At 45.9% G+C, this 19,007-nt stretch overlaps 1 protein-coding gene and 1 pseudogene across 1 annotated transcript; one reads left to right on the top strand and one right to left on the bottom strand.

The window, feature by feature from the left end:
* LOC124020585 (AP-1 complex subunit sigma-2-like) lies at positions 1–13,903 on the bottom strand. Its single transcript, XM_046335822.1, has 6 exons — positions 13,464–13,903; positions 12,543–12,721; positions 10,331–10,443; positions 8,514–8,647; positions 244–252; positions 1–48 (listed from the first exon to the last, which is right to left on the bottom strand). Exons 2-6 carry the CDS (start codon positions 12,719–12,721, stop codon positions 1–3), a joined length of 483 nt encoding a protein of 160 aa, XP_046191778.1. The 5' UTR covers positions 13,464–13,903.
* The window catches only part of LOC124020590, a 34,673-nt pseudogene continuing 29,450 nt past the window's right edge, over positions 13,785–19,007 (top strand).

Raw genomic sequence — 19,007 nt, 5'->3', positions numbered from 1 at the left:
TTATGTCAGGCCAATCTCCTCCAGGACACTCCGTGGGGCTTCAGCTTCCTAAAGGAGGGAGGGAACAGACAAGAGGACAGTTGAGAAGGATAAAACACTGTAGTCAGTCTGAAGATGGACCAGTTTGATTGGTTTATGGATTGCATACAAGAAAACAGGTGTTTGAAGCCTAAATGCAATGACTTGAGTAACTGCTCCAACGCCACGATTAAATACAGCAGATCAGGTAGATGTAACACTTACTTTGGCATCCTAGCAGGAGGTGAAGCACGGAGAGAGAGAGAAAAGCACTGTTTGAATACAACTGACCGCAAGACCAGCTGATGTAAATCAGAGGAGGCTGCTGGGGGGGAGGACGGCTCATAATAAATGGCTGCAATGGAGCGAATGGAAGGGTATCAAATCATGTGGGGCGGCAGGGTAGCCTAGTGGTTAGAACGTTGGGCTAATAACCGGAAGGTTGCAAGTTCAAATCCCTGAGCTGACTGTCGTTCTGCCCCTGAACAGGCAGTTAACCCACGGTTCCTAGGCCGTCATTGAAAATAAGAATTTGTTTTAACTGACTTGCCTGGTTAAATAAAGATTAAAATAAATGTATTTGATACCATTCCACTGATTCAGATCCAGACATTACCACGAGCCCGTCCTCCCCAGACATTACCACGAGCCCGTCCTCCCCAGACATTACCACGAGCCCGTCCTCCCCAGACATTACCACGAGCCCGTCCTCCCCAGACATTACCACGAGCCCGTCCTCCCCAGACATTACCACGAGCCCGTCCTCCCCAGACATTACCACGAGCCCGTCCTCCCCAGACATTACCACGAGCCCGTCCTCCCCAGACATTACCACGAGCCCGTCCTCCCCAGACATTACCACGAGCCCGTCCTCCCCAGACATTACCACGAGCCCGTCCTCCCCAGACATTACCACGAGCCCGTCCTCCCCAGACATTACCACGAGCCCGTCCTCCCCAGACATTACCACGAGCCCGTCCTCCCCAGACATTACCACGAGCCCGTCCTCCCCAGACATTACCACGAGCCCGTCCTCCCCAGACATTACCACGACCCGTCCTCCCCAGACATTACCACGAGCCCGTCCTCCCCAGACATTACCACGAGCCCGTCCTCCCCAGACATTACCACGAGCCCGTCCTCCCCAGACATTACCACGAGCCCGTCCTCCCCAGACATTACCACGAGCCCGTCCTCCCCAGACATTACCACGAGCCCGTCCTCCCCAGACATTACCACGAGCCCGTCCTCCCCAGACATTACCACGAGCCCGTCCTCCCCAGACATTACCACGAGCCCGTCCTCCCCAGACATTACCACGAGCCCGTCCTCCCCAGACATTACCACGAGCCCGTCCTCCCCAGACATTACCACGAGCCCGTCCTCCCCAATTAAGGTGCCACCAACCTCCTGTGTTCCAAACGAGCAATAAAGGAAAGGCACAAAATGTCCAATCCAGACATTAGTTGTGGCTTCAAAATTGCACTGTTAACAAGGTATTTAATCAATAATAGCCAGACACATCGGTAGGATTGTCGGCAGGCAAACATGTGACAGTACTTAGCACCTCCGAACAGAGTTGTCACACAGCGAAGTCCTCAGCCTCGTTAAAAATACTCCAAACCAGAAGATGGCAATGGATGTCCGTGTGTGTTGCATTACGGTCTAGTCAATGTCAGCTAGCTGCACTAGCGTTGCAGAATGCCCTTTTGATACTAGCCAGATGGCCACAGCAAGATATATATATATATATTTAATTCACTCTCCATAATCACATACAGCCCATAGATAGACTTTTAGCTAGCTGGCTAACGTAAGCTAAATGGTGTTAATGTAATTTCATAATTCCAATATGTTTTCATTAATTGAATTCACTTAGTCTATTTTATGAGAATTTGTAAGATTCTTATTTGCATAAAATAGACAGAGATCAGTCTTATCAAAATGAGATAATAGGATTTATTCTCGGAGCGCGCTGCCATATAACCACGAACAACAGTTTTTTTTTTTTTACAAAATATGACGTCATAGGTTATAAATTGTCCTTCCTCCTATCAACCAGGATTCCAACCAGTTGAAAAGTTCATTCCAACCCACTAGCTCGCTCACTCCAGACACACACTTATCTATTAACTTCTGGAATGGTCACCTTCATCCATCACTATTTAGAAGACAGTTTCAGATAATGGAAAACCCAGGAAAAACACTCTCTGCCTTATCTAAACATCCCAGAGCTAAGTTGAGTCGGTTCAACCATAGGTTAACGACCCTTTTTGCTTACTTAAAAACCCACAATTCCAGTCCTCTCCAACCTGGCTGGAATGGTATTTAATTTAATTACCCCCTGTTTCGTGCTCCACAATCCCTTCCTTATGAATTAATATTATTAATCAGATATAATAAAACAGAGTATAAGTTTCATTAGTTATAGTTCTATTTGAAATGTAGATATTGTTTAGTCATTATTTATAAAATTCCTAACAATGGTTAGCATGATTCGCTAGCTAGCTAGGTAGGTAAAGGGTCTCTAGGCAGCTGCTTCGTGAAAACTGATCCATTGCGAGTTAATGATGTCACTAGCGACAGTGGCCAGATAGCTAGCTTGGTAAAGCATTTAGTGTTGTGAGCCTGGTGCTGCACTTACCACCTCATTCGTTTCATATGATGTGCATGACTGCCAGGCCCAGTTAGTAAGCTAACAAATAGATGGGTTGGTTGTTTAGCAGAGACGTGGTCGGCTTAGATTGGTCTTTTGTCTGAATAAGCAGGTTTTTACCACTAGCCAAGCTTGTTCTGGGAGAGCGAGATCGTTCTTTTTTATTTTATTAGACTGTTGACAACATGTAAACTGTATTTCAATGTTTATTGAAAACATAAATAAAAATGTGCACTTGTCTCTCAAACACAAAGGGTGTCCGTAACGCGCTTTGGTGATTGCATTTCACTTCCGTTGTTATAAAGTACATTTTACCAAGACAAATATGATTCTTCATATCCTGAATCGTTCAGTGGGTTCCTTCTGGAACATATCACTAACGCTATATCGAAGAAGTCGGATATCGTAACCTAATACATCCCATAATAAGCACCGAGCTCTGGTGCCAGAACGAGATTGAACTAGTTGAAACGAGTCCCCCTACTTCATCGTTGCCATCTGACCATCCAGAAACACCACACACAGCCTTCGGGTCCCATTGAAGAGCTCGCATCGTTTCTGTGACGTTGTTAGCCAAGCCTTGTATAAACTAGTAAACATTATCAGACCTAAAACACAAATCATCCTTCCTCAAGCACAGACTCTTCAGCTAGATGTAAAATATATAAAGTATGATGCAGCTCTATAGTTTTAGTTGGAACAATTCTGATGAAAAGGGTGGATTAGACTGGAAAAGTACACCCCCCTTTTGTCAACCCCCCAGTCAGATTCTCCAGTGTTTCATGCTGATGGTAGTCATGAATGAGAGCTGAATAGTGAGTGAAGCCCCCTTTATGAACAGAGGCAGTGAGAGCTCAGGCAGCCAACCCTGGGGAGGTTCCCATAGCTCAGTCATGTGGATGCAGGCAGTGAGAGCTCAGACAGCCAACCCTGGGGAGGTTCCCATAGCTCAGTCATATAGCTGTGGATGCAGGTAGTGAGAGCTCAGACAGCCAACCCTGGGGAGGTTCCCATAGCTCAGTCATATAGCTGTGGATGCAGGTAGTGAGAGCTCAGACAGCCAACCCTGGGGAGGTTCCCATAGCTCAGTCATGTAGATGCAGGCGGTGAGAGCTCAGGCAGCCAACCCTGGGGAGGTTCCCATAGCTCAGTCATGTGGATGCAAGTAGTGAGAGCTCAGACAGCCAACCCTGGGGAGGTTCCCATAGCTCAGTCATGTGGATGCAGGCGGTGAGAGCTCAGACAGCCAACCCTGGGGAGGTTCCCATAGCTCAGTCATGTGGATGCAGGGAGTGAGAGCTCAGACAGCCAACCCTGGGGAGGTTCCCATAGCTCAGTCATGTGGATGCAGGTAGTGAGAGCTCAGACAGCCAACCCTGGGGAGGTTCCCATAGCTCAGTCATGTGGATGCAGGGAGTGAGAGCTCAGACAGCCAACCCTGGGGAGGTTCCCATAGCTCAGTCATATAGCTGTGGATGCAGGTAGTGAGAGCTCAGACAGCCAACCCTGGGGAGGTTCCCATAGCTCAGTCATGTGGATGCAGGTAGTGAGAGCTCAGACAGCCAACCCTGGGGAGGTTCCCATAGCTCAGTCATATAGCTGTGGATGCAGGGAGTGAGAGCTCAGACAGCCAACCCTGGGGAGGTTCCCATAGCTCAGTCATATAGCTGTGGATGCAGGTAGTGAGGGAGCTCAGACAGCCAACCCTGGGGAGGTTTCCATAGTTCAGTCATATAGCTGTGGATGCAGGGAGTGAGAGCTCAGACAGCCAACCCTGGGGAGGTTCCATAGCTCAGTCAGCTGTGGATGCAGGTAGTGAGAGCTCAGACAGCCAACCCTGGGGAGGTTCCCATAGCTCAGTCATGTGGATGCAGGTAGTGAGAGAGACAGCCTGGGGAATAACAATGCCACCGACAGGCTGCCAGACAGAATAACATTAGCTAAATACAGCAGTACTATAGACAAACACTTTCAACAGTCAAAACTAAACAAGTCAAGAATGACAGCCAACCCTGGGGATCAGAGATGGATGAGAGAGCCAACCCTGGGGAGGTTCCCAAGCTCAGTCATGTGGATGCAGGTAGTGAGAGCTCAGACACCAACTCCCAGAGGTTCCCATAGCTCAGTCATCTGGATAGACCAGGATGATAGCCCAGAGATGTCATCATGGGGAACACCAACTCATCTAGGACAGGTAAGACCAGAGATGTCATCATAGCCCAGAGATGTCATCATAACACCAACTCATCTGGGGAGGACATAGCCCAGAGATGTCATCAGGGATGAGAGCCCAGAGATGCCAATCATAACACCAACTCATCTAGGACAAAGACCAGTAGATGTCATCATAACAGCCAACTCATCATATAGCCAGGATGCATGAGAGCTCAGGCACAACCCTGGGGAGACCAGAGATGTCATGCATAACACTCAACTCATCTAGGTTCCCATAGCCCAGAGATGTCATCATAGCCCATGCAATGTCATCAGACAGCCAACCCTGGGGAGGACATAGCCAGAGATGTGGATCATAGCCCAGGAGTGCATCATAACACCAACTCATCTAGGACATTAGCTAATACAGCAGTACTATAGACAAAGATGTCAGTCAAGAATCATATAGGATCAGAGATGGAGAGATGAAAAGGCCATAACACCAACTCATCTAGGACATAGACCAGAGATGTCATCATTACACCAACTCATCTAGGACATAGACCAGAGATGTCATCATAACACCAACTCATCTAGGACATAGACCAGAGATGTCATCTAGCATAGACCAGAGATGTCATCATTACACCAACTCATCTAGGACATAGACCAGAGATGTCATCATTACACCAACTCATCTAGGACAAAGACCAGAGATGTCATCATAACACCAACTCATCTAGGACATAGACCAGAGATGTCATCATAACACCAACTCATCTAGGACATAGACCAGAGATGTCATCATTACACCAACTCATCTAGGACATAGACCAGAGATGTCATCATTACACCAACTCATCTAGGACATAGACCAGAGATGTCATCATTACACCAACTCATCTAGGACATAGACCAGAGATGTCATCATTACACCAACTCATCTAGGACATAGACCAGAGATGTCATCATAGACCAGAGATGTCATCATTACACCAACTCATCTAGGACATAGACCAGAGATGTCATCATTACACCATCTCATCTAGGACATAGACCAGAGATGTCATCATAACACCAACTCATCTAGGACATAGACCAGAGATGTCATCATAGACATAGACCAGAGATGTCATCATAACACCAACTCATCTAGGACATAGACCAGAGATGTCATCATTACACCAACTCATCTAGGACATAGCCCAGAGATGTCATCATTACACCAACTCATCTAGGACATAGACCAGAGATGTCATCATTACACCAACTCATCTAGGACATAGACCAGAGATGTCATCATTACACCAACTCATCTAGGACATAGCCCAGAGATGTCATCATTACACCAACTCATCTAGGACATAGACCAGAGATGTCATCATTACACCAACTCATCTAGGACATAGCCCAGAGATGTCATCATAGCCCAGAGATGTCATCATTACACCAACTCATCTAGGACATAGCCCACATGTCATCCTAGCAGCAGATGTCATCATAGCCCAGAGATGTCATCTATAGCCAGAGATGTACGTTCTTCATCTGGAGGTCAGGGTTAGTGTTGAGATGTCAGATTACACCAACTCAGGGGTCAGTGAGAGAGTCTTACCTCCTGCAGCAGGTCGGCCTGCTCTATAGCCAAGAGTCACGTTCTTCTTGGAGGTCAGGGTTAGTGTTGGGTCAGATGTTAGGGTCAGTGAGGAGTCTTACCTCCTGCAGCAGGTCGGCCTACACCAACTCATCTATAGCCAGAGATGTCATCATTACACCAACTCGTTCATAGGTTAGATGTTCATTGGTTAGGGGTCAGAGATGTCATCATTACACCATCTCATCAGCAGACCAGAGATGTCATCTATAGCCCAACTCATCTAGGAGGTCAGACCAGAGATGTCAGATGTTAGGGGTCAGTGAGAGTCTTACCTCCTGCAGCAGGTAGGCCTGCTCTATAGCCTTCTAGTACGTTCTTCTTGGAGGTCAGGGTTAGTGTTGGGGTCAGATGTTAGGGTCAGTGAGAGAGTCTTACCTCCTGCAGCAGGTCGGCCTGCTCTATAGCCTTCAGTAGACCAGAGATGTTCTTCTTCTAGGTCAGGGTTAGTGTTGGGGTCAGATGTTAGGGGTCAGTGAGGAGTCTTACCTCCTGCAGCAGGTGGCCTGCTCTATAGCCTTCACATAGCCCAGAGAGGTCAGGGTTAGTGTTGGGGTCAGATGTTAGGGGTCAGTGATGTCAGTCATTACACTCCTGCAGCAGGTCGGCCTGCTCTATAGCCTTCATGTCATCATTCTTCTTGGACATAGGTCAGGGTTAGTGTTGGGTCAGATGTTAGGGGTCAGTGAGGAGTCTTACCATCTCCTGCAGCAGGTCCTACACCAACTCATCTATAGCCAGACAGTCACGTTCTTCTTGTAGGTCAGGGTTAGTGTTGGGGTCAGATGTTAGAGGGTCATCATGAGAGAGTCTTACCTCCTAGGACATAGCAGGTCATAGGCCTGCTCTATAGCCTCATCAGACATAGCCCGTTCTTCTTGGAGGTCAGGGTTAGTGTTGGGGTCAGATGTTAGGGGTCAGTGAGGAGTCTTACCTCCTGCAGCAGGTCGGCCTGCTCTATAGCCTTCAGTACGTTCTTCTTGGAGGTCAGGGTTAGTGTTGGGTCAGATGTTAGGGGTCAGTGAGGAGTCTTACCTCCTGCAGCAGGTCGGCCTGCTCTATAGCCTTCAGTACGTTCTTCTTGGAGGTCAGGGTTAGTGTTGGGGTCAGATGTTAGGGGTCAGTGAGGAGTCTTACCTCCTGCAGCAGGTCGGCCTGCTCTATAGCCTTCAGTACGTTCTTCTTGGAGGTCAGGGTTAGTGTTGGGGTCAGATGTTAGGGGTCAGTGGGGAGTCTTACCTCCTGCAGCAGGTCGGCCTGCTCTATAGCCTTCAGTACGTTCTTCTTGGAGGTCAGGGTTAGTGTTGGGGTCAGATGTTAGGGGTCAGTGAGGAGTCTTACCTCCTGCAGCAGGTCGGCCTGCTCTATAGCCAACAGTACGTTCTTCTTGGAGGTCAGGGTTAGTGTTGGGGTCAGATGTTAGGGGTCAGTGAGGAGTCTTACCTCCTGCAGCAGGTCGGCCTGCTCTATAGCCTTCAGTACGTTCTTCTTGGAGGTCAGGGTTAGTGTTGGGGTCAGATGTTAGGGTCAGTGAGGAGTCTTACCTCCTGCAGCAGGTCGGCCTGCTCTATAGCCTTCAGTACGTTCTTCTTGGAGGTCAGGGTTAGTGTTGGGGTCAGATGTTAGGGGTCAGTGAGGAGTCTTACTCCTGCAGCAGGTCGGCCTGCTCTATAGCCTTCAGTACGTTCTGTTCTTGGAGGTCAGGGTTAGTGTTGGGGTCAGATGTTAGGGGTCAGTGAGGAGTCTTCCCTCCTGCAGCAGCCTGCTCATTTATAGCCTTCAGCAATTCTTCTTGGAGGTCAGTGTTGGGTCAGATGTTAGGGGGTCAGTGGGGAGTCTTACCTCCTGCAGCAGGTCGGCCTGCTCTATAGCCTTCAGTACGTTCTTCTTGTAGGTCAGGGTTACAGATGTTAGGGTCAGTGAGGAGTCTTACCTCCTGCAGCAGGTCGGCCTGCTCTATAGCCTTCAGTACGTTCTTCTTGGAGGTCAGGGTTAGTGTTGGGGTCAGATGTTAGGGTCAGTGGGGAGTCTTACCTCCTGCAGCAGGTCGGCCTGCTCTATAGCCTTCAACACGTTCTTCTTGGAGGTCTCCTGAGCCTCTCCTCCTAGCAGGAACTCATCCAGGATGAAGTAGGCCTTCTCAAAGTTAAAGATGATGTCCAGCACACCTGTCATGGAGACAGACAGACACAGACACCAAGAGGGAACACATTGGAAGATTATTTTTCCTTGTCCAAAGTATTTACTCCAAATGGTAAACCAGTTTGGCAGCTCCTAGACACAGGAACAACCAGAGTTACAATAACAACATGTATACTTCTTGTCTCACAGATCTGATCATTTGATAGGTGCTAACAATGGTGCTTTAACATAATGGCCTCTGTCATGATCACCAACAGGACCACTGAGAGAACAGTATGGCCTCTGTCATGAACACAGAGAACAGTATGGCCCTGTCATGAACACAGAGAACAGTATCATGACACAGACTCTGTCATGAACACAGAGAACAGTATGGCCACTGTCATGATCACAGAGAACAGTATGGCCACTGTCATGATCACAGAGAACAGTATGGCCTCTGTCATGAACACAGAGAACAGTATGGCCACTATCATGAACACCAACAGGACCACTGAGAGAACAGTATGGCCTCTGTCATGAACACAGAGAACAGTATGGCCTCTGTCATGAACACAGAGAACAGTATGGCCACTGTCATGATCACCAACAGGGCCACAGGGAGAACAGTATGGCCACTGTCATGATCACAGAGAACAGTATGGCCTCTGTCATGAACACAGAGAACAGTATGGCCTCTGTCATGAACACAGAGAACAGTATGGCCACTGTCATGAACACAGAGAACAGTATGGCCTCTGTCATGAACACAGAGAACAGTATGGCCTCTGTCATGATCACCAACAGGACCACTGAGAGAACAGTATGGCCTCTGTCATGAACACAGAGAACAGTATGGCCACTGTCATGAACACAGAGAACAGTATGGCCACTGTCATGAACACAGAGAACAGTATGGCCTCTGTCATGATCACCAACAGGACCACAGAGAACAGTATGGCCACTGTCATGAACACAGAGAACAGTATGGCCTCTGTCATGAACACAGAGAACAGTATGGCCTCTGTCATGAACACAGAGAACAGTATGGCCTCTGTCATGAACACAGAGAACAGTATGGCCTCTGTCATGATCACCAACAGGACCACTGAGAGAACAGTATGGCCACTGTCATGAACACAGAGAACAGTATGGCCTCTGTCATGATCACCAACAGGACCACTGAGAGAACAGTATGGCTGTCACTGGCCTCTGTCATGAACACAGAGAACAGTATGGCCTCTGTCATGAACACAGAGAACAGTATGGCCTCTGTCATGAACACAGAGAACAGTATGGCCTCTGTCATGATCACAGAGAACAGTATGGCCTCTGTCATGAACACAGAGAACAGTATGGCCTCTGTCATGAACACAGAGAACAGTATGGCCTCTGTCATGAACACAGAGAACAGTATGGCCTCTGTCATGATCACCAACAGGACCACTGAGAGAACAGTATGGCCACTGTCATGAACACAGAGAACAGTAAGGCCTCTGTCATGAACACAGAGAACAGTATGGCCTCTGTCATGAACACAGAGAACAGTATGGCCTCTGTCATGATCACAGAGAACAGTATGGCCTCTGTCATGATCACCAACAGGACCACAGAGAGAACAGTATGGCCTCTGTCATGATCACCAACAGGACCACAGAGAGAACAGTATGGCCACTGTCATGAACACCAACAGGACCACTGAGAACAGTAGCAGTGTGCAATATGAAGACTCACACTGCCAAAGTACTTATCCAGCAGCTCTACGTATCTGTGGATGATCTCCAGCGTGATGAGCTCATTGTCTTGATCTTCCACCGCACAGCAGAAATACAGGCTGGCGTATCTGGAGGACAGGATAACACAGGGATAAACAGCAGAAATACAGGCTGGCGTATCTGGAGGACAGGATAACACAGGGATAAGGAGCAGAAATACAGACTGGAGGACAGGATAACACAGGGATAAACAACAGAAATACAGACTGGTGTATCTGGAGGACAGGATAACACAGGGATAAGGAGCAGAAATACAGACTGGAGGACAGGATAACACAGGGATAAACAACAGAAATACAGACTGGTGTATCTGGAGGACAGGATAACACAGGGATAAGGAGCAGAAATACAGACTGGAGGACAGGATAACACAGGGATAAACAACAGAAATACAGACTGGTGTATCTGGAGGACAGGATAACACAGGGATAAACAACAGAAATACAGACTGGTGTATCTGGAGGACAGGATAACACAGGGATAAACAACAGAAATACAGGCTGGTGTATCTGGAGGACAGGATAACACAGGGATAAACAACAGAAATACAGGCTGGTGTATCTGGAGGACAGGATAACACAGGGATAAACAACAGAAATACAGACTGGTGTATCTGGAGGACAGGATAACACAGGGATAAACAACAGAAATACAGACTGGTGTATCTGGAGGACAGGATAACACAGGGATAAACAACAGAAATACAGACTGGAGGACAGGATAACACAGGGATAAACAACAGAAATACAGGCTGGTGTATCTGGAGGACAGGATAACACAGGGATAAACAACAGAAATACAGACTGGTGTATCTGGAGGACAGGATAACACAGGGATAAACAACAGAAATACAGGCTGGCGTATCTGGAGGACAGGATAACACAGGGATAAACAACAGAAATACAGGCTGGCGTATCTGGAGGACAGGATAACACAGGGATAAACAACAGAAATACAGACTGGTGTATCTGGAGGACAGGATAACACAGGGATAAACAACAGAAATACAGGCTGGAGGACAGAATAACACAGGGATAAACAACAGAAATACAGACTGGTGTATCTGGAGGACAGGACAACACAGGGATAAACAACAGAAATACAGACTGGTGTATCTGGAGGACAGGATAACACAGGGATAAACAACAGAAATACAGACTGGAGGACAGGATAACACAGGGATAAACAACAGAAATACAGGCTGGAGGACAGGATAACACAGGGATAAACAGCAGAAATACAGGCTGGTGTATCTGGAGGACAGGATAACACAGGGATAAACAGCAGAAATACAGGCTGGAGGACAGGATAACACAGGGATAAACAACAGAAATACAGACTGGTGTATCTGGAGGACAGGATAACACAGGGATAAACAACAGAATACAGACTGGTGTATCTGGAGGACAGGATAACACAGGGATAAACAACAGAATACAGACTGGTGTATCTGGAGGACAGGATAACACAGGGATAAACAACAGAATACAGACTGGTGTATCTGGAGGACAGGATAACACAGGGATAAACAACAGAATACAGACTGGTGTATCTGGAGGACAGGATAACACAGGGATAAACAACAAAGGCACTAACCTTGGGCCACACTCTGATAAACATACTTTCGTTCAGCAGGGATAATAATGAATAACAAAAGCATCAGATGGCCTTCACCATTCTGAGAATGAGTGCTGTAACAAAATGGCCCCCTGACTGAAAACAAAACTGTAAGGGTGCCTCCCTAGCAGCAAAGTCTTACTGAGAACCAGCCTTCTAAACCTTGGCACAAGTATCCCTCTCACCCCCCTTTAAGATTTAGATGCACTATTGTAAAGTGACTGTTCCACTGGATGTCATAAGGTGAATGCACCAATTTGTAAGTCGCTCTGGATAAGAGCGTCTGCTAAATGACTTAAATGTAAATGTAAATGTAGTGGTTTGAGACTATACTACAATTTAGTTGTCAAAACCGGCAATTTCAGGAAGTAAAAACTTTAACAAAGATGGTGAAATTCCCTTCCTGAATTGACCTCAACACTATCAGATGGAGTCCACATTTCCCCCGTCTGTCTGTCTTGTAGATGACATTAAGGTCCCTCCACTCCAGGAAGGAGCACATCATTTCCCACAATTAACCCCATTGTCTGTCTATCTGTCTTTCTCTGACCTCTTGTAGACGATCTTGAGGTCCCTCCACTCCAGGAAGGAACACATCTTGGGCTTACGGGCTAGAATGGTCTGGACCAGGTCCCTGGAGATCTTCTTCCTCTCTTTGTCTGACAGGGGTACATACCACTTCTGCAGCCGCAGCTTACCCTGCCGACTGAACAGCAGCATGAACTGCATCTGGTGGGAGGGAGGAGAAGAGGACAGAGGAGAGGAGAAAGAATGAGAGAGGGACAGCAGAGGAGGAGAGAGAATGAGAGGAGGATAGAGGAGAGGACAGGGGGAGGACAGGGGGAAGAACAGAGGAGGGAGGGGGATGGGGCGAGGAGAGAAAGGGAGAATGATAGGGGACAGAGGAGAAGGAAGGTGAGAGGAGACAAGGATCAATACAAGTGTAACAGAGGTGGTTCGGTGGGCTTTAGCTCATCGGGATGATTCCGTCTTCAGGCACACAAGAGACTTGAACCCAGTCTGTTCAGTAAAGTGATACAATACAGAGGCAGTGTGAGGGTGTATGTTGGAGCAAGGAGCTACAGTAGCCAAACATAAATGGTAGTTTGCTTACATAGCTAGTGAAATATCTTCTCCATAGTCAAGACCTCATATGGTCTTCTCTGTCTAACTATCTAGCCAACTGAGGATTTGCCTATCAAAACACAGACATTTTCCCAGTCATGTAACTAGTTAGCCTAGTTGTTGTTAGTTATGTAGCTTATGGCCCTCAGTATATCCATCAAATTTGAGTGTAAAGCTAGCTCAGAGATGGGTGGCTAGCGCTAGCAGCTAACATACACAGTAAGGATGTCTAGCTAGCTACTTTTTCAATGGCTTTTTGTGGACATTATCAGAAGCACAGGACGCTTTTTCGTTCAATATGTGCAATTGCAACAACTGGCCAAACAAATAAGGAGGTAAAACGTACCTTTATCTTGATTGTTGACTCAAAAACCCTATGAATTGCAGATTCAAATCTATCCAACAGAAATGTGCAGTCCACCCAGTGAAGTCGAGCGTTCAGCGGGGATGCAGTTAGATCTATTTTGATTGGTTAACACAACTACTGTCCGGATTTTTGATTGGCTTAAAAATTCCGTTATTCCAGCCCTTGTTTACTATGCCTGCAGAATGTAAATGGACAAGGTGGGGTCGCACTGGTATCAATCAAAGTATTCTGAAAATATAAAAATATTAGATTGAACAGAATGATGCCGAGGTGATACAAAGACCACACGAAGTAAAATAGAAAGCAAAGCCGAAAACAAACCAGGCACCGTTTGTTGGTTTAAATCGAGATCTATGTTATGTTAAAAAAACATAACAGATTCTAACAATAATTCATATATGTAATAACCAACTCATCTTCTCTACGTTGGCTGCTCTAGCGCCCCCTTTATGGCAACTGTATACCGGACATTCTGTCCACATCAGGAAGAGGAGAGGCACATTGAGAGACCGAGAGAGAAGCAGTAATCTGTTACATGTGAAGGAATGGTGTATGTTGAGCTAAAAACACCTCTGCGACGTGAAGTATTCGGTCATATTTTGACACTGATGCTACTGCGCTGGAGCAACTAGGAGTTTTATGAAATGCGTTGAATGGATGTGGAATTGTTAGCTGCTACTGCAAAGCTGTCAACAGCGATATTTATGCATAGCACAATAACTGATGGGTTCAAGGTAGGTGACGTTCTATACACAGTAATGTTATTTGATTACAGCATACGGCAGTACTTTTACTATTGCGAACGCTTCAAATGTAGTCAGGACCCACGACTACTGTACCCTACTATAAATGATCCTGCTCTAACTACCTGTCTGTCATCATTTCACATTGACAGATAGAGACGGCAACATGCGGAGCCGCAGTAACTCAGGTGTGAAGCTCGATGGATTCGCCAGGCTCGTTCATGAGACTATTCTATGTCACCAGGTATGTTTCATTATATCACGTACCACTGCCAGACATAATGTCACGTTATGTCATGCGAATAACATTCGTACAGTTACCATTTGCAATGAAAGAAGTCATGCACAATAGGTCTAATGATATTGATACCTCAGTAAAATCCCCACAGTAGGCTAAATGTCTGTTACTTATCCTTAGAAAGCCTAGAGTCAATAGCTCTCTGTTTTTAAATGGGCAAACTGTCCTGGCGCGGACTCCCTAAAATAAATAAAAGCTTGGACAAAGGTCAACTTAAAATAGAGAGAGAACATAGAAAGTATTTGTCTTATCTACTCTACTTGAGGTCAGTCAACAGTCTCTCTCTCTCTCTCTCTCTCTCTCTCTCTCTCAATTCAATTTCAATTTAAGGGGCTATATTGGCATGGGAAACATATGATAAACTAAAGTGAAATAAAAAATAAAAAATGAACAGTAAACATTACACTCACAAATGTTCCAAAAGAATAAAGACATTTCAAATGGCATATTATGTCTTTATACAGTGTTGTAACGATGTACAAAAGGGAAAATAAATCAACATAAATATGGGTTGTATTTACAATGGTGTTTGTTTTTCACTGGATGCCCTTTTCTTGTGGCAACAGGTCACACATCTTGCTGCTGTGATGTCACACTGTGGTATTTCACCCAATAGATATTGGATTTGTTTTCAAATTCTTTCTGGTTCTGTGTAATCTGAGAAAAATATGTGTCTAATATGGTCATACATTGGGCAGGAGGTTAGGAAACTGAGCTGCACTTCCATCTCATTTTGTGGGCAGTGTGCCCATAGCCTGTCTTCTCTTGAGAGCCATGTCTGTCTACGGCGGCCTAAAGTCATGTTTGACGCAATTTGAAAGCAAATTCTTGTACAGCACTGTTAAGTTTGGGTCAGTCACAGTGGTCAGGTATTCTGCCACTGTGTACTCTCTGTTTAGGGCCAAATAGCAATCTAGTCTGCTCTGTTTTTTGTTAATTCTTTCCAATGTGTCAAGTAATTATCTTTTTGTTTTGTCATGATTTTGTTGGGTCTAATTGTGTTGCTGTCCTGGGGCTCTGTGGGGTCTGTTTGTGAACAGAGCCCCAGGACCAGCTTGCTTAGGGGACCTTCTTTTTTTTAGCTTTATTTAACTAGGCAAGTCAGTAAGAAAATGTAATGGCTTTAGAAGCTAATTGACATAATTTGAGTCAGTTGGAGGTGTACCTGTGGATGTATTTCAAGGCCTACCTTCATACTTTGCTTGACATCATGGGAAAATATAAAGAAATCAGAAAAACCTCAGAAAAACAATTGTAGACCTCCACAAGTCTGGTTCATCCTTGGGAGCAATTTCCAAAAGCCTGAAGGTACCATGTTCATCTGTACAAACAATAGTACGCAAGTATAAACACCATGGGACCAGTCAGCCATCATACCGCTCAGGAAGGAGACGTATTCTGTCTCCTAGAGATGAACATAATTTGGTGCGAAAAGTGCAAATCAATCCCAGAACAACAGCAAAGAACCCTGTGAAGATGCTGGAGGAAACAGGTACAAAAGCATCTATATCCACAGTAAAACAAGTCCTATATTGACATAACCTGAAAGGCCGCTCAGCAAGGAAGAAGCCACTGCTCCAACACCAACATAAAAAAGCCAGACTACGGTTTGCAACTGCACATGGACACAAAGATGGTACTTTTTTTTGAAAAATAGAACTGTTTGGCCATAATGACCATTGATATGTTTTGAGGAAAATGGGGAGGCTTGCAAGCCGAAGAATACCATTCCAACCATGAAGCACGGGGTGCATATATATATATATATATATATATATATATATATATATATATACATCTCTAGTGGCCAGCTACAGTGCATTTGGAAACTATTCAGACCCCTTAACTTATTCCACATTTTTTTATGTTACAGCCTTATTTTAAATATATTTTTCCCCTCATCAATCTACACATCATACCCCATAATAACAAAGCGAAAACAGGTTTTTAAAAACAAAAATACCTTATTTACATAAGTTTTCAGACACTTTGCTATGAGACTTGAAATTGAGCTCAGGTGCATCCTGTTTCCATTGATCATCCTTGAGCTGTTCTTTACAACTTGATTGGAGTTCACCTGTGGTAAATTAAATTGTTATGACACGATTTGGAAAGGCACACACCTGTCTATATAAGGTCCCACAGTTGACGGTGCATGTCAGAGCAAAAACCAAGCCGCGAGGTCGAAGGAATTGTCCGTAGAGCTCCGAGACAGGATTGTGTCGAGGCACAGATCTGGGGAAGTGTACCAAAACATTTCTGCAGCTTTGAAGGGCCCCAAGAACATAGTGGCCTCTATCCTTCTTAAAGGAAAGAAGTAGAGAGCTGGCCGCCTGGCCAAACTGAGCCATCAGGGTAGAAGGGCCTTGGTCAGGAGGGAACCAAGAACCCAATGGTCAGTCTGACAGAGCTTCAGAGTTCCTCTGTGGAGATGGGATAACCTTCTGCAGCACTCCATCAATCAGGCCTTTATGGTAGAGTGGCCAGACGGAAGCCCCTCCTCAGTAAAAAGCACATGGCAGCCCGCTTGGAGTTTGCTAAAATGCACCTAAAGGACCATGAGAAACAAGATTCTCTGGCTACCCAGACCCCTTTTTACGCTGCTGCTACTCTCTGTTTATAATCTATGCATAGTCACTTTAACTCTACCTACATGTACATATTACCTCAACTAACCGGTGCCCCCAAACATTAACTCTGTACGGGTACCTCCCTGTATATAGCCTCCACATTAACTCTGTACCGGTACCGCCTGTATAAAGCCTCCACATTGACTCTGCACCGGTACCCCTGTATAAAGCCTCCACATTAACTCTGTACCGGTACCCCTGTATAAAGCCTCCACATTAACTCTGTACCGGTACCCCTGTATAAAGCCTCCACATTGACTCTGTACCGGTACCCCTGTATAAAGCCTCCACATTAACTCTGTACTGGTACCCTCTGTATAAAGCCTCCACATTAACTCTGTACCAGTACCCCCTGTATAAAGCCTCCACATTAACTCTGTACCGGTACCCCCTGTATAAAGCCTCCACATTAACTCTGTACTGGTACCCCTGTATAAAGCCTCCACATTAACTCTGTACTGGTACCCCCTGTATAAAGCCTCCACATTAACTCTGTACCTGGTACCCCTGTATAAAGCCTCCACATTAACTCTGTACTGGTACCCCTGTATAAAGCCTCCACATTAACTCTGTACCGGTACCCCCTGTATAAAGCCTCCACATTAACTCTGTACTGGTACCCCTGTATAAAGCCTCCACATTAACTCTGTACCGGTACCCCCCCTGTATAAAGCCTCCACATTAACTCTGTACTGGTACCCCTGTATAAAGCCTCCACATTAACTCTGTACCGGTACCCCTGTATAAAGCCTTGCTTGTTATTCTACTGCTGCTGTTTAATTATTTGTTACTTTTATTTCCTTTTTTTTAAACTTGTCTATTTTTCGCTTAACACTTTTTTTAATGATTCTTAAAGCATCGTTGGTTAAGAGCTTGTAAGTAATCATTTCACTGTAAAGTCTACACCTGTTATATTTGGCACGTGACATACAATTTTATTTTATTTTATGAAACCAAGATTTGGCCTGAATGCCAAGAGTCACATCTGGAGGAAACCTGGCACCATCCCTCCGGTGAAGCGTGGTGGTGGCAGCATCATGCTGTGGGAATGTTTTTCAGCGGCAGGGACTGGGAGACTAGTCAGGATTAAGGGAAAGATGAACAGAGCAAAGTACAGAGAGATTCTTGATGAAAACCTGCTCCAGAGCTCTCATGACCTGAGACTGGGTTGAGGGTTCACCCTGCAACAGGACAACGACCCTAAGTACACAGCCAAGACAATGTACAGTAGGAGTGGCTTCGGGACAAGTCTGTGAATGTCCTTGAGTGGCCCAGCCAGAGCCCAGACTTAGATAGATATCTATCTACCTGCCTGTCTAACCTGCCTGTCTAACCTGTGTGTGTCTCCAGAACCCAGTAACAGGCCTGTTGCCCTGCAGTGTCCAGCTGCCAGATGCCTGGGTGCGTGACAATGTCTACAGCATCCTGGCGGTGTGGGGTCTGGGGATGGCCTACAGGAAGAACGCTGACCGGGATGAGGACAAGGCCAAGGCCTACGAACTGGAGCAGGTGACTGGCTGGCTTCCATCTCACAGCATGTCAAAATAGTGTTGTGTCCTCCATACTTACTGTACTGTGTGATCTGTGTTGTGTGTCCCATACTTACTGTACTGTGTGATCTGTGTTGTGTGTCCCCACTTTACTTGATCTGTCCTCCATACTGTACTGTGATCTGTGTTGTGTGTCCTCCATACTTACTGTACTGTGTGATCTGTGTTGTGTGTCCTCCATACTTACTGTACTGTGTGATCTGTGTTGTGTGTCCCCCATACTTACTGTACTGTGTGATCTGTGTTGTGTGTCCTCCATACTTACTGTACTGTGTGGTCTGTGTTGTGTCCCCATACTTACC

This window comes from Oncorhynchus gorbuscha, unplaced genomic scaffold, assembly GCF_021184085.1.
Source record: "Oncorhynchus gorbuscha isolate QuinsamMale2020 ecotype Even-year unplaced genomic scaffold, OgorEven_v1.0 Un_scaffold_861, whole genome shotgun sequence".
NCBI lineage: Eukaryota > Metazoa > Chordata > Actinopteri > Salmoniformes > Salmonidae > Oncorhynchus > Oncorhynchus gorbuscha.
This window is presented reverse-complemented; position numbering and strand designations above follow the sequence as displayed.